Below are 12,868 nucleotides of genomic sequence, written 5' to 3'. Positions count from 1 at the left end.
CACTATTATAAAATAACAAATTATAAAATCACATATAACATTTATACATGTAAGACAAAATCAAACAAGTCAGAGTCAACAAATAAAGTAATACAAAGTCCAGCTTACCAATAGCAAATTGGACTTAAAAAACAAGTTTTTGTGTTGAATAATCATAAACCCATCAATATTCTTTTTTTGTAACTAGATATGTTAGCTACTGATGCTGGGGACTGTGTTGTTCTGGTGCTTTTAGATTTGACAGCTGCGTTTGATACAGCGGATCGTGCCATTTTACTCTCTCATTTGGAGCACTGGGTGGGCATTAGGGGCACAGCACTGGAGTGGTTCAGGTCCTACTTGGCAAGGCGAACTTTTTCTCTCTGTCTCTGTGACCATGTGTCATCCTCCGCCCTTCTCTTGTGTGGTGTCCCACAGGGCTCAGTTCTCAGCCCCCTCCTCTTTTCTTTGTATCTGCTCCCTCTTGGTTCTATATTAAGAAAACACGGCATTGCATTCCACTTTTATGCTGATGACTGTCAGATCTATGTCCCTCTAAAGAAAAAAGGCGCATACTCCACACAGCCATTACTTCAGTGTCTTGATGACATTAAGGCTTGGATGTTTCTTAACTTTTTAAAATTCAATGATAAAAAGACTGAGGTAATGGTTTTTGGTAGCCCCACTGAGACCCCCAATTTGTATTTAGATACCTTGGCCCAGTATGTTAAGCCAACTGTCACAACGTTGGGGGTCAAAGTGGACTGTGACCAGAAGCTTGACATTAAGGCAGTGATAAAATCTAGCTTCTTTCAGCTCAGGCAGCTGGCAAAAATAAAGCCACTTCAGCACTTTGAGACAGTTATCCACGGCTTTGTTATCACTCAGCTGGATTACTGTAATGCACTTCATATAGGGGTCAGTGCTTCATACATTACTCATCTACAGAGGGTGCAAAATGCCGCACCCTCACTTCACTGGCTGCCCATTTCTTTTAGGATTCATGTTAAAATTCTTTTATTTGCTTTTAAAGTCCTCCATGGCCTAGCCCCATCTTATCTCTCTGAGCTGCTACAGCGTTATACACCCACCCGCTCTCTTAGGTCAGCTGATCAGCTATTCCTGAATGTACCCAGGACTGAGCGTAAACTTAGAAGAGATCGTGCTCCAAAACTCTGGAACGATCTGCCTTTAGAGATTAGACAGGCTTCTTCCCTACCTGTTTTTAAATCACTCCTGAAAACCCACCTCTTCACCCTGGCCTTTGACACCATGTGAGATGTTGGTTTTATTTTTAGTTTTATTTTAGTTGTTTTTAGTTGATTCTATGCTGTTTTATCTTGTTTTTTAATATAGGGCTGTTTTAATTTTTTTTATGTATTATGTGTTTTATTTATTTATTTTTGCTGTTTTCTGTTATTCTATTGTTTTTTAAACTTATTTTCTGTACAGCACTTTGGTCCTGTGCTGGGTATTTTAAAGGGCTTTATAAATAAAACTGGATTGGATTGGATTGGATATGTGCATTTTGTATCATGGCATAGTTTGACTAAGATGTCACCTAAGAACTAACTTGTTAATTGCCCCTTGGGGATAAATAAAGTCTTCTGATTCTGATTAATGTGCACCCCAGTTGATAAGGAGTTTTCTGTGCACAAAGTTTATGAGAATAGATGCATGAAAAGTGATTTGTTTGTTCATTTACTATGTGCCAACACAACCACAGTTTTACTAAAAACATATGCTTGTCCATTTGTAGATCCATGATGGTCCTACCTCATCTTCTCCTCTGCTTGGCCGTGTGTGTGGCTCCAGTGTTCCTCCCTTCACCTCCACCCAGAACACAATCTATGTTCGCTTTAGATCTGATACCAGTAGCAGCCACCGTGGTTTCAGTGCTCGCTTCTCTGAGGGTCAGTCTTCTTTAACCTCTATGCTTCAGTCACTTGAACACTGATATAATTTGTCCGCTGTAATGGGTTTGTCCGCTCATGCCTCTGTCCCTGCTACATCAGAGAAGACTGCTTCAGTTTTCAGTTGGAGATTTGATACAATCTTCTCCTTTTTAGCTACTGGAGAAAAATCTATCTGCTACAAACAGCTTGATCTGCATCATGTTGCCAAAGCCAGAGTGCAGCTGACAATGTCTTTTTTTTTTTTTTCAACAGCTTGTGGTGCAACGATTATAACAGATGATAATGGTGGGGCCATTGCATCACCAAGGTATCCAGCACAATATCCACCTAATCAGAACTGTAGTTGGATCATCAGAGCACAGGAACCATGTGAGTTGCTTTAGTTGAAGAAGAGTAGAAAAGTTCATTCTTTTATATATTTCATATAGAAAAACTTGAGATGCAAACTGTTCTAATACCCACTGACTTGTCTTTTTGTGCCCAGTAAACCATGTGACCCTTTCATTCACTGACTTTGACTTAGAGAGGATCTTCGCCAATTGTTCTCATGATTTTTTGGAGATCTTGGATGGAGACAATTACAATTCACCTACTATAGGTAGTTATTCACTATATGTGTGTTTGCTTGTCTGTTTTGGTAAGTGTTAAAGTTAGAAGGGTAGTGCCTGCCTAAGCCTAACCTTTCTAATCATAAGAGAAGAGATGTGCTGAATCCTGAAAACAATATCCTATTGAGTATCATACCACATTGCCTTTTTATCAGTGCAGTTCCCACATCAGGCAGGTGTCCTTCTGTGACAATGCCTTATACACCTGGTTTGTCACTCCAGTCTTGCCATATTCTTGCAATGTAATGTGTTCCATTTAATTGCACTGGGTAAACTACAATCTTCATTTCAACAATGAATGCCATTCTACCAAGAGCAGTACAAATTAGCGGTGGAAAAATGAGCATACCCGATAAGGGAGCGAATAGTCTACCAACCAAAATGTGTTCTCTCTGGAAAAATTATGACTCAAAATGGTTCAAAATTATGACAATTCAGATCAATGATAGCCAAGTGAAAAAGAATTGACATTTTTGTAATTAAGTTGATGTTAAAATTACAACTTGATGTTGTCTTTTTTTAGGGCGCTACTGTGGATCTGAAATACCTCACCCAGTGACATCCTTCAGCAACTCTTTGGTAGTCAAATTCATCTCTGACCAGTTTGACTCCAGAAAGGGTTTCAGAGCTACCTACTCAGGCTCCACTTCTAGTAAGTCATACTGGGTCACACTGCTTATATCCACACACAATAAGAAATGATCAAAACCAATTAAAAATCACGTTAGTATCATGCATACACACTCTTATGGACAAGATATCCAGCAAAGTTTTTTCTTCTCATTTCCTTTACTCAGGTTGTGGAGGAGACCTTGTGATGGAGACTGGTGCATTTAACAGTCCTAACTATCCAGATGCTTATCCACCTAATGTGGAATGTGTGTGGACCATCCGCAGTTCACCAGGAAACCGCATCCAGCTCTCATTTATGTTAGTCAATTTAAGCATGATTTTTTGACTTTGGAAAGGTATATTACAGTTAGCTAGTAAATAAGTTCCTATCAGCAGTATTCCACAGACAGACATTACTAGTTGACTGCCTATCAGTGGGAGTGGCTTTAGGAGGTTATCTACTAATCAGAGGGTTGGTGGTTCAGTCCCTGGCTTCTGCATGCCTAAGGATGAACACCAAGTTGCTCTCTGATGTGTTCACTGGAGTATGAATGTGTGTGAATGTAAGATAGGAAGCACTTATGCCTGATTTAGACTTCTGCAGGGAGCTTTAGTTGAGACTTGTGTAAGTGACTGACATCACTGCCCCATTTATGCTTGTTTGTGGTTATGTGTTAAAGGGGTTTACGGTTATATTATAAGTTACAACATAGTTTTTCAGCTGAATCATAATACAGTCATTAGATATAGAAAAAAGTGTTTGTATGAATGGATGAATGAGGCATGAAGCATAAAGAACTGAGTCCTCCAGTAGAGTAGAAAAGCTGTATATAAAGACCTTACCATTTATTATCAAAGGTTTGACCATAAGATTTCAGATAGTAGTTAGAACAAATCTTTTTGAATAATTACCTGCCAATAGTAGCAAGAATTAACACACCCAGCCATTTATGTACTAACAAAAAAATAATAATACAGTATAACCAAAGGCTTTACAAGTGTGTCTCTCTGAAAACACTGTAGTACTTAAGATAAATGAGGAAGTTAGAAGAATCAGTATCATAGGAGGTTAAACTTGCCTGTTAGAAAAAGCTGAGACTGTGTGAGGTCCTGAGGATTGAGATTCAGGTGGAGAGCTGAAATAATTATTCCCCCCACTGTAGTTTGTTTTTCTTCTTCTTTCAGATCTGTAATATATAATATAATATATTTGGCAAAATACTACAATCAGAAAGATAAGAAGTGTCTTAGGTTAATGTTACAGTATATAATCTTATACTATTACCGTATAATGCTGACTATCATTTCATGGTGTACCATAAATAAAGAAACACAATCTTGATGACTGCATTTATGCAAGTGACAGTTACTGTAGCTTGAGTTTGCAGATGAGTCAATAAAATTTGTCTTGCATTCTTTTGTACACTGTACAGGTCCTATGTGGTCACAGTTGCTCTAAGACAGTAAGAACATAATGATAAATTATAAAACTATCTATCTATAAAACGATAAAGTACAGATTAAGTAATACAATCTCTTACAAAATACCTTTATTAATATAAATAGCTCTAATATATAAATATCCTGATATATTACACAAAACTGAAATATAAAATAAATCTGAAATTGAGGTGCCCTTCTTATCATACTGACAGTTATGTTCTCTGAGTGGATGTGCGGATAAGGGTGTACAACTTATGCAGTGTATCCTTTAAGGGAAATTGTAAAGAGATAGCCATGGCCATTCTCTGTGTGGATTTTCTGTGTGGTTCAGTGGTGCATTTGGGTAATCTCAGTCTCTCACTGAACATGCTCCTCTGACGGGCCAGCACATCATTGAGTGGGTGGGAGGTATTGTCCAGCAATGTCCTTGCCAGCAACATCTGGCTATCTGACACCACCTTCAGAGAGTGCATCTCCATTTCCACAATGCTGGCCCCAAGGATTAGTTTATTGAGTCTGTTGACATCTGCAACCATGAGGTGCTCCCCCAGTATGCAACAGCAATTCCACAGGAAAGAATGAAAAAGAGCGAGAACACACATTTAGGGAGAAGAGCTGAAAGTAGTATGTAAGAAGTAACTACAGATGAGATGGTCAGACAGATGCTATATGTATGATTCAGCAGAATAATTTAAACTTCCCACTGTGATAAAATAGCCTTAGAAACAAATCAAAACTCTGTTGTGCATCACTGATACACTCTGCTACTTAAACAAATAGCACTACACCTTTTCTTAGGTGTCTGTTACATGAACTACAGTTAGATAATTCACTCTTGTACTTCTGTTAATTTATGACTTATCTATACACACAGGAACCTATATTAGTAAATATGACAAACAATCTTATTGTGTTTTGTTTTAGTACATTTCAGCTCCAAGGAGACTCTGATTGTCAAAATGACTACTTGGAAATCAGAGAAGGCAACGCCACTGGGCCTCTAGTCGATCGCTTCTGTGGAAACTCGCTTCCTTCCAACTACACCTCTGTCATTGCTCATATCATGTGGGTCAAGTTCGTCTCAGACGCTTCAGTTAGTGGAGCAGGATTCAGAGCCACCTTCTCACACTGTGAGTGTCTGTTTATGAGAGAATTAACCAACCATCTTCTATATCGTCGTTTTTCTCAGGTTCTCAAATTTTTCTCCTGAGGTCAGTACTAGGGATGGATAAAGATATTACTGGTCTGTGATCCTAAATATGTTTGCGACGAAAAGAATAAAACCAGCGTATTATTTTTAATAAGATATTTGAGATTATGCTTTTTAACGCTGCAAGTTTTAGTGAAGAGAATGTGAAGAGATGGAACGTTATATACAGTTTCAACCTCCTTTACATGTGGGTTGTAGTCATTACCTCATTGTAGGTAAGGTGTGTTGTGCATCAAAGAAATTCAGTGTCAGTTCAGCCAGCTATTTACACTGAGTTATGTTCTGTGTAACCAATAAAAAAAGGATATAATGAGAAATGTTTCTTTATTCTGTCTCACTGCTCCACAGTGTATGGTGTTGATGTGACTGGGGAATCTGGTCAGATAGCATCCCCACTGTATCCCAGGACATACCCCAATAACGCTGACTACCACTGGACTATAACTGTAGATGGAGACAGCTACATCCAGATCCGCTTCTTGGACATGGACATCGAGGATCTTTATGACTGCTACTACGACCACCTGAAAGTAAGATTGTGAATGCTCAGAGACTGCAATATATAACAATAAGAGTCACATTTTTATAATATTGTGAGTAATAAGTGTCTGGAAATACATTGTGTCGTTTTACATTACATACTTTTATTAACTTATGGTTCAATATCAATTCAGATTTTGTGTGTGTGTGTGTGTGTGTGTGTGTGTGTGTGTGTATGTGTAAGATCTATACCTCACATAATGTCATATTGCAGCAGCTGAATTGGTGTAGGCACCACTAAAAATAGTCATGTGTTAAATAAAGCACACCTGATGAGATAATGGACAACCATGTGTGCTATCCATGGTCTGTGTCCATGTCCATGGTCCTGAAATTATAACACTTTATTTAATTTAATATTTATTTATTTAATGTTTTTGAAATTTATTAATGTAAATCCATTCATCAGAATAAAAACAACAAAAAGAAATTTTCAGGATAGATCCACTGACATCGCTTCATTATTTCCCTTCTTTGGACCCTGTTGTGCAGGTTGTAAAATTCTTGCAGCAAAAGCCACAACATGTTGAAAAGAACCTGACACCAAAACTTGCGTTGAGTTGCAAAGAAGTTTGCTTTTAGAATTAGGCTGCTTGGTAGTTTATACACTTTTATCAAATCCTCATCTGACATTCGAAATAAACTGACATGAGTGGATTAATCAGTTTGCGCTTGATTTAAGTATTCTCCTCCCAAGACTAGTTAGTATGTTGTAGGATGGAGATGTTTAGTAAATAGTACAAAAAATCAACCAAAGAAAACATAGACATTTTCTTTTGCATGTCCTGTTACAGTCTCCTAGCCCCAGTTTTGAAAGACAAAATATAATTCTGTGTGATCTACAGATCAATGAATGTAATGGCTTTTTATATTTGCTGTGAAACTCAGTAGTGTGCACTATCTGCAAAAGAGACAGAGCATAGCTTTTGTAAACTCCAGGAACTAGTTTGATCGCCCAAAAGGTTGCCTGTTTACGGCTCTGCCTAATGGCTTCTATCCTCAATCCTCATGTCTCTGCAGATATTTGATGGTCCCAGTGTTCATTACTACCCTATTGGGACATTCTGTGGTTTGAGTCTGCCCCCTCCTGTAAGAAGTTTGGGAAGCACTGTCACTGTGCAGTTCAAGTCAGATACAGTGTTGGGAGGAAAAGGTTTCCTTTTGGAATGGACTGCTATTCAGAACTCTGGACCACCACCCACTATCACACCAGGTGAGAAACAGCAGTTTCTCAGCAGCCCTGTTACATAAACCCATGCATGACCCAGATGCAGACTCATAGCTGGGAGGAAACAAAAACCTTTACTGTGGCTGAAGTAGAATATCTGAGAATACTTCAGGGAAACACACTAGACACAAACAAATTAAATAAAGAGAATGCCAATGGCATTTTTATTTATATAGTATTTTGTATTTATTTGTGTTTAACTTATATTGAATTTATTTATTGAACTGACTTCAGTATTGGGTAATATGTTCACATTTCTGTGTACATGTAAGGACTCGGACTGCTGCTATCAGACTCTAAGTCAGTTGAGGAAATGTATTTTTTTAGTGGTAGAAAGCAGTCCTGGTGAACTTATTAATATGATTTTCCAAATTTAAATCACTGTCCATAATCATACCCAGGGCTCTGACTTATTCATTGTGTTTCCGAAATGTTAAATACAACCTTCATCTTGTTGTTTTTCTGTATGTGTGCCAGGTGCATGCGGTGGAATACTAATGACAGGAGAGACTCCTGGCTTCCTCTATTCTCCTGGCTGGCCAGAAAACTACCCTCCTAATCAGGAGTGTACCTGGTTAATACATTCTCCAGACTCAACTGTAGAGCTTACTATCTTGTCTTTAGACATAGAGGACAGCCATACCTGCTACTTTGACAGCGTTGTTGTCAGAGATGGTAAGTAATTAAGGCCAACATTAAGGGATAATAGTGCTGATGGGTTTTTAGAGTCATTCCATTTCAACTGATGAAATGACCATTTGTGTTTTCTCTGCTTTTAAAGATATTAAAAACTGTTTTCTTTGAAATTCAATGTGACATCCCCCCCCCCCCCGAAAAAAAATGACATAATGTAACAGCTTCAAGTTGACTTTTATAGAAAGATTTGGTGTCTGATAGTAACATATCCAAAACTTAGAGGCAGACCACAACCTCAGACTTAATATTCTAGTAAGAGGAAAACTGACAGGTTTTGTAATAGAGAGCTTAAATTCCACTACGTGTGTCTTATGCTTTAGGCTAAATTATGTATAAACGACTTAAAGTGTTTAAAAACAAAAATATTAAAGCACAAAAATGCATTTATGAAAATTTCAGCAAGTGATGCTTTACTGTTTTTTTGTTATATTATGATATATATTATTCATTTTGTTTCATTTGTGGCAAATAACAGCATCTAATAACATACTGTGCAGTATTGTTATGGAGCTCTTGATAATTCTCCCAGCATTATTTATGTGTGGATTCTATATATCAAAACAACAGCTTTCTAATTGAGAATTCTTTGCCTTGAGGAGTGATCATTATGAAATTTATGATGTCGTTGCAACATCCAACTTGAGATGCTTGTTTCATGAAGTGCTAGAACTTCTCTGGACATGTCATTGATTGCTGAAGTGAAGATGGCTCGTGGATTACCTTGATTGTGCAATTCATTGCAACTATAAACATGATTGGCAAGGAATAATTTTTTTTCTGTGTGATTTCATACATGCCTGTATATACTGTCCAAATCTTGTGATGTGAAATCTGCATTTCACTTAAAAAACATAAAGTATTTGCATGGCAGTGCTTTCTTTTATATAAAGTAGTAAAAATTATTTTCTGCAGATACAGATAACATGAAAGACCCTAAAGTGACTGCTCTGGACTTGTAGAGAGCATTTATATGTCCACATGACTGTTGTTGGTTTGTTTGGTCTTCTGGACAGCTTAGAATGTCCTTTGTTTTGGTTATTCCCAGGTGCAACCAGTCAGTCCCCTGTGCTGGCTGATGTGTGTGGTCGGGATCACCCAGGATCTCTTCACTCAACAGGAGACTTCATGTACATCCATTTCTCCTCAGACAGCAGCATCAGTGGCCAAGGCTTTAATGCCTCCTACTCAAAAGGTGATACATTAGTAGTTAATTACTAAACATCCCCTACATGACATATAACCATAAGATAAAAACAAAAAAAACACTAGAACGCTGAAATACTACACGCTTCAGTCTTAAAAAGACATAAAAGCAAATTGGGTGGTAGTCCTTCTTTTTAAGAACGGAGACCACAGGGTGTTTTCAAACTCGATGAGAATCACAGTTCTCAGCTGTGACAGAAGAAAGAGGTCATTTACTTTCAACATAAAGTAAGTTGTAACAAGCTTTCAGTGTGTGAACCTACAATAACTGCTTGAAGCATTCTCTCCTGTATGTCCATGTGAACCCATTAAAACCGATGGGTTCCCATTTGTTTTTGGTCACACTTTTAGGTCAAACTACTGTAATCGTATACTTTGAGTCTCTCTGAATAGCTGCTCCCATGTGTAAAATATTAAGGCTTTTCTATACATGTTTTTGATTGACTTACAAAAGTTCATTTAAGGCATAAAAATGAGAAACAAATCCACACTTGTTGAACATAAGACAGTCCAAGAAGTCACATTATAATTTTACTATACAATAAATATTGCTTACTCCCTTAACTTGAGAATTGCTTTTGATGATCCAGATTTAACATCCATGTGATGTTCTGGGCAGAAACACTTCCTCTCAGGTCAATTTTCATGATCAATATATTAACTGCCAGACTCCACAACTGCCACTACTCTACAACAATAATTATACTAGTAAGAGGAATTATATGTGTTGCTTTTTCTTTTTGTAGGTTGTGGTGGACTCCTGCATGTTGACAGAGGTGTTATGAGCAGTCCCAATTACCCACAGAATTACCGGCCAGGTTTGGATTGCAGCTGGCATGTGATGGTGACACCTGGCTTTAGAATTTCTGTCACCTTCCAAACCCCCTTTCAGATCCAAGGCTATGGAACTGGATGCAGTACAGGGGATTACCTGGAGGTAAACATATGGATAGCAAAAGCTGCAAAAATAAATATTTGAAAAAAAAAAATCCACATTGCTACAAGAGAGAAAATAGATTTTTGGCCCTGTCAATGCGCATAGACTGAAGTGATTACTGGCAATTAACAGCTGTTTAAAGTCTATGATATTTACAGGTGCTAGAAATCCGTGAAATTCACTGTGTGTTGTTCAGCTCCATCCAGTTTGATCCAGTCTCAGTCCAGTCTGGACAGTGTGCAGGGAATAGTTTGATCAACTTAAGTCACACCATGACGATGTCAAGTGGAACCAGCAACAGGCTTAGCTATATTTGACAAGTTTGCTTTTTTCTTTTTGCAAAAAACAATTCTAAAAACAATGTGCAAAAATGTGAAACAATAGAATACAAGAAACAAATGTAAATTGAAGTAAATTATTAAAGTGAGCATCTCAACACATTTTTAGAGTCACATAAAACCCCAAGAAAGTTGAAGGAAAGTTTTATTTGTTAGAAAATTTTCCCACTAAATTCATGACGAAGCATGTTTTTGAACATCAGACAAGTAAGCATATGTAACGTCACATTATCAAAGTGAAGTTTACCCCAGAGGGCATAACATCATATGTCATCATGAGAAAAGCGATGCGTTCCCCCAAGAGATAGTTGCTATGTTCCAAGGTATTGATGTTACTACTTCTCTAATGTACTAACAGATAAATCATGTCAAGAGGAACTTTATATCCTTCCAAACTATTCTCAGTTTGGATGTCTGTGCACTGTTGACTTGGACCAACTGGATAGGACAGTAACTTTTTTATTAATACATATGATTATATCACTTGTGTTTGAAGAAGAAACTGTGGTGATACACTGTGGTGTTTTTTAAAAGCTGTAGTTATGTTTAAGTTTATTCTATAAACCTTACAGTGACAACAACAACAGTAGATGGGAGTACTAAGGTTCCTGAAAGTCTTTTTTGTTGTTTCAGAGCCCTGGTTGGAATTCCTGAAGTCACTGATCTTTTGGTTAATTATTTCTATCATTATTCACAGTTATCTTTCCCTTTCTCCACAGCTCAGGAATGGTCCAGATGGCTCTTCTCCATTACTTGGAGGACGACTGTGTGGTTCAAGCCCCCCATCTGTCCTCCAGACAACTGACAACCACCTCTTTATTCACTTTGTGTCCGATGCCAGTAATGAGGCCTCCGGCTTTAAGCTGGTATTCGAAGCCCACAATCAAGGTAGAATCTTCACTTCATCATTATCACAGGAAATGTTTCAGTGCAGAAAAGCAATAATTTCTAAACATTTAGTCATGGTTGACAAGTTTCGAAATTGGAGTTGTGCTGTTGAAACATGGACTCGATGCCAACAGAACTCTAATTTAGGAACAACATTTTCAGTTTTATGCTTAGGAGAGGCAAAAGGAACTAAGTTGGCTTAAAGGGGGCGGGTGTAAAATAGCTTGTTCAGAAAGAAGATTAATTGAAGCGCTGCACTAATGCCCAGCATAAGACAAAGGTTATTTCATAACTTTAAGGCATGCTGAGCTGCTGTAGTAAAGTCTAGGAGAAACTTTGGAGTTGGATATAAGTAATAGGTCACTCTTTTTCATCTTTCAGCCTGTTTCCAAAAATGTTTGCTGTGCAAAATATCAATACAAACAAAATGCCATGGTTTAAAAGTCACTTAAAGGCTATATTTAATTAAAAGAAGAATAAATTAAATGTTGAAAACTTTGTTTTTTGGTGAATTAAAACTTATACTTTTCTTTCTTTGGTTTCATAATGGTCATAATACCATAAGGTCGTCTGTACCGTATGCAGGCCAGTTCAGCAAATGGACCCTTGCACTACAGAGCTCTGCTGTTAGAATAGAAATAGAATGAGGCTTATCAGTGTCTTAGTATATTGCTCCAAAGTTTGCATATATTGTTTAAGCATTAATTTGGCATTATATCCATAATTATATCCATAATTTAAATATACCCATAATTTCTGTTTATGATTTTGATTTGTCAAACCACAGGACATTTTTGCCCTTTACCTCAGACTATCTTGAATAACCTGAACAATAAAGATGTGTTTCTGGATCTTTGTATATTTTGCATGGTAGAGTTTGCTTTTGCTGACTGTGTCCAAGCTGTGTCCATTGCAAATCTTTAACTTATTTTAGGTTTGTTTGTTTTTTTTGTACAAATTTTTCTGGTATCCAAACCTTTTCTGAAGTAGGTTTAAAAAAACACACACAGAAAGATATATTATCTTTTCAACTTTACGTAGATGTTGGAAAACCTGTCACGTCTCTTATCTTGATCCTTCTATTTCTCCACAGGTTGTGGAGGTTTCATTGAGCTGAATGATAATGATCCTCCAGGGTACATTACTTCACCGAACTATCCACAGAATTACCCCCAGAACATTGACTGTATCTGGGTAATTACTGTGCCCAATGGGGAAGCTGTCCAGATTGACTTTGAGGATCAATTCTACATTGAACCCACATCCAGGT

The 12,868-nt window shown here is 37.5% G+C and overlaps 1 protein-coding gene across 1 annotated transcript in view; it reads left to right on the top strand.

Annotated features, from left to right (window-relative positions):
* Positions 1-12,868, top strand: part of cubn (cubilin (intrinsic factor-cobalamin receptor)) — a 75,724-nt gene that overhangs the window by 35,510 nt on the left and 27,346 nt on the right. The window contains exons 32-44 of the mRNA XM_005460453.4: positions 1,739-1,892; positions 2,148-2,264; positions 2,380-2,493; positions 3,027-3,155; positions 3,301-3,433; positions 5,483-5,688; positions 6,117-6,298; positions 7,329-7,521; positions 8,014-8,211; positions 9,278-9,424; positions 10,182-10,372; positions 11,430-11,598; positions 12,692-12,866. Of these exons, the coding sequence (XP_005460510.1) occupies positions 1,739-1,892; positions 2,148-2,264; positions 2,380-2,493; positions 3,027-3,155; positions 3,301-3,433; positions 5,483-5,688; positions 6,117-6,298; positions 7,329-7,521; positions 8,014-8,211; positions 9,278-9,424; positions 10,182-10,372; positions 11,430-11,598; positions 12,692-12,866 (2,108 nt within the window). The remainder of the gene's footprint in view (positions 1-1,738; positions 1,893-2,147; positions 2,265-2,379; positions 2,494-3,026; positions 3,156-3,300; positions 3,434-5,482; positions 5,689-6,116; positions 6,299-7,328; positions 7,522-8,013; positions 8,212-9,277; positions 9,425-10,181; positions 10,373-11,429; positions 11,599-12,691; positions 12,867-12,868) is intronic.

This window comes from Oreochromis niloticus, linkage group LG9, assembly GCF_001858045.2.
Source record: "Oreochromis niloticus isolate F11D_XX linkage group LG9, O_niloticus_UMD_NMBU, whole genome shotgun sequence".
Lineage (NCBI taxonomy): Eukaryota > Metazoa > Chordata > Actinopteri > Cichliformes > Cichlidae > Oreochromis > Oreochromis niloticus.
The sequence above is the reverse complement of the archived record's forward strand: the minus strand, read 5'-3'. Positions and strand labels throughout refer to the sequence as shown.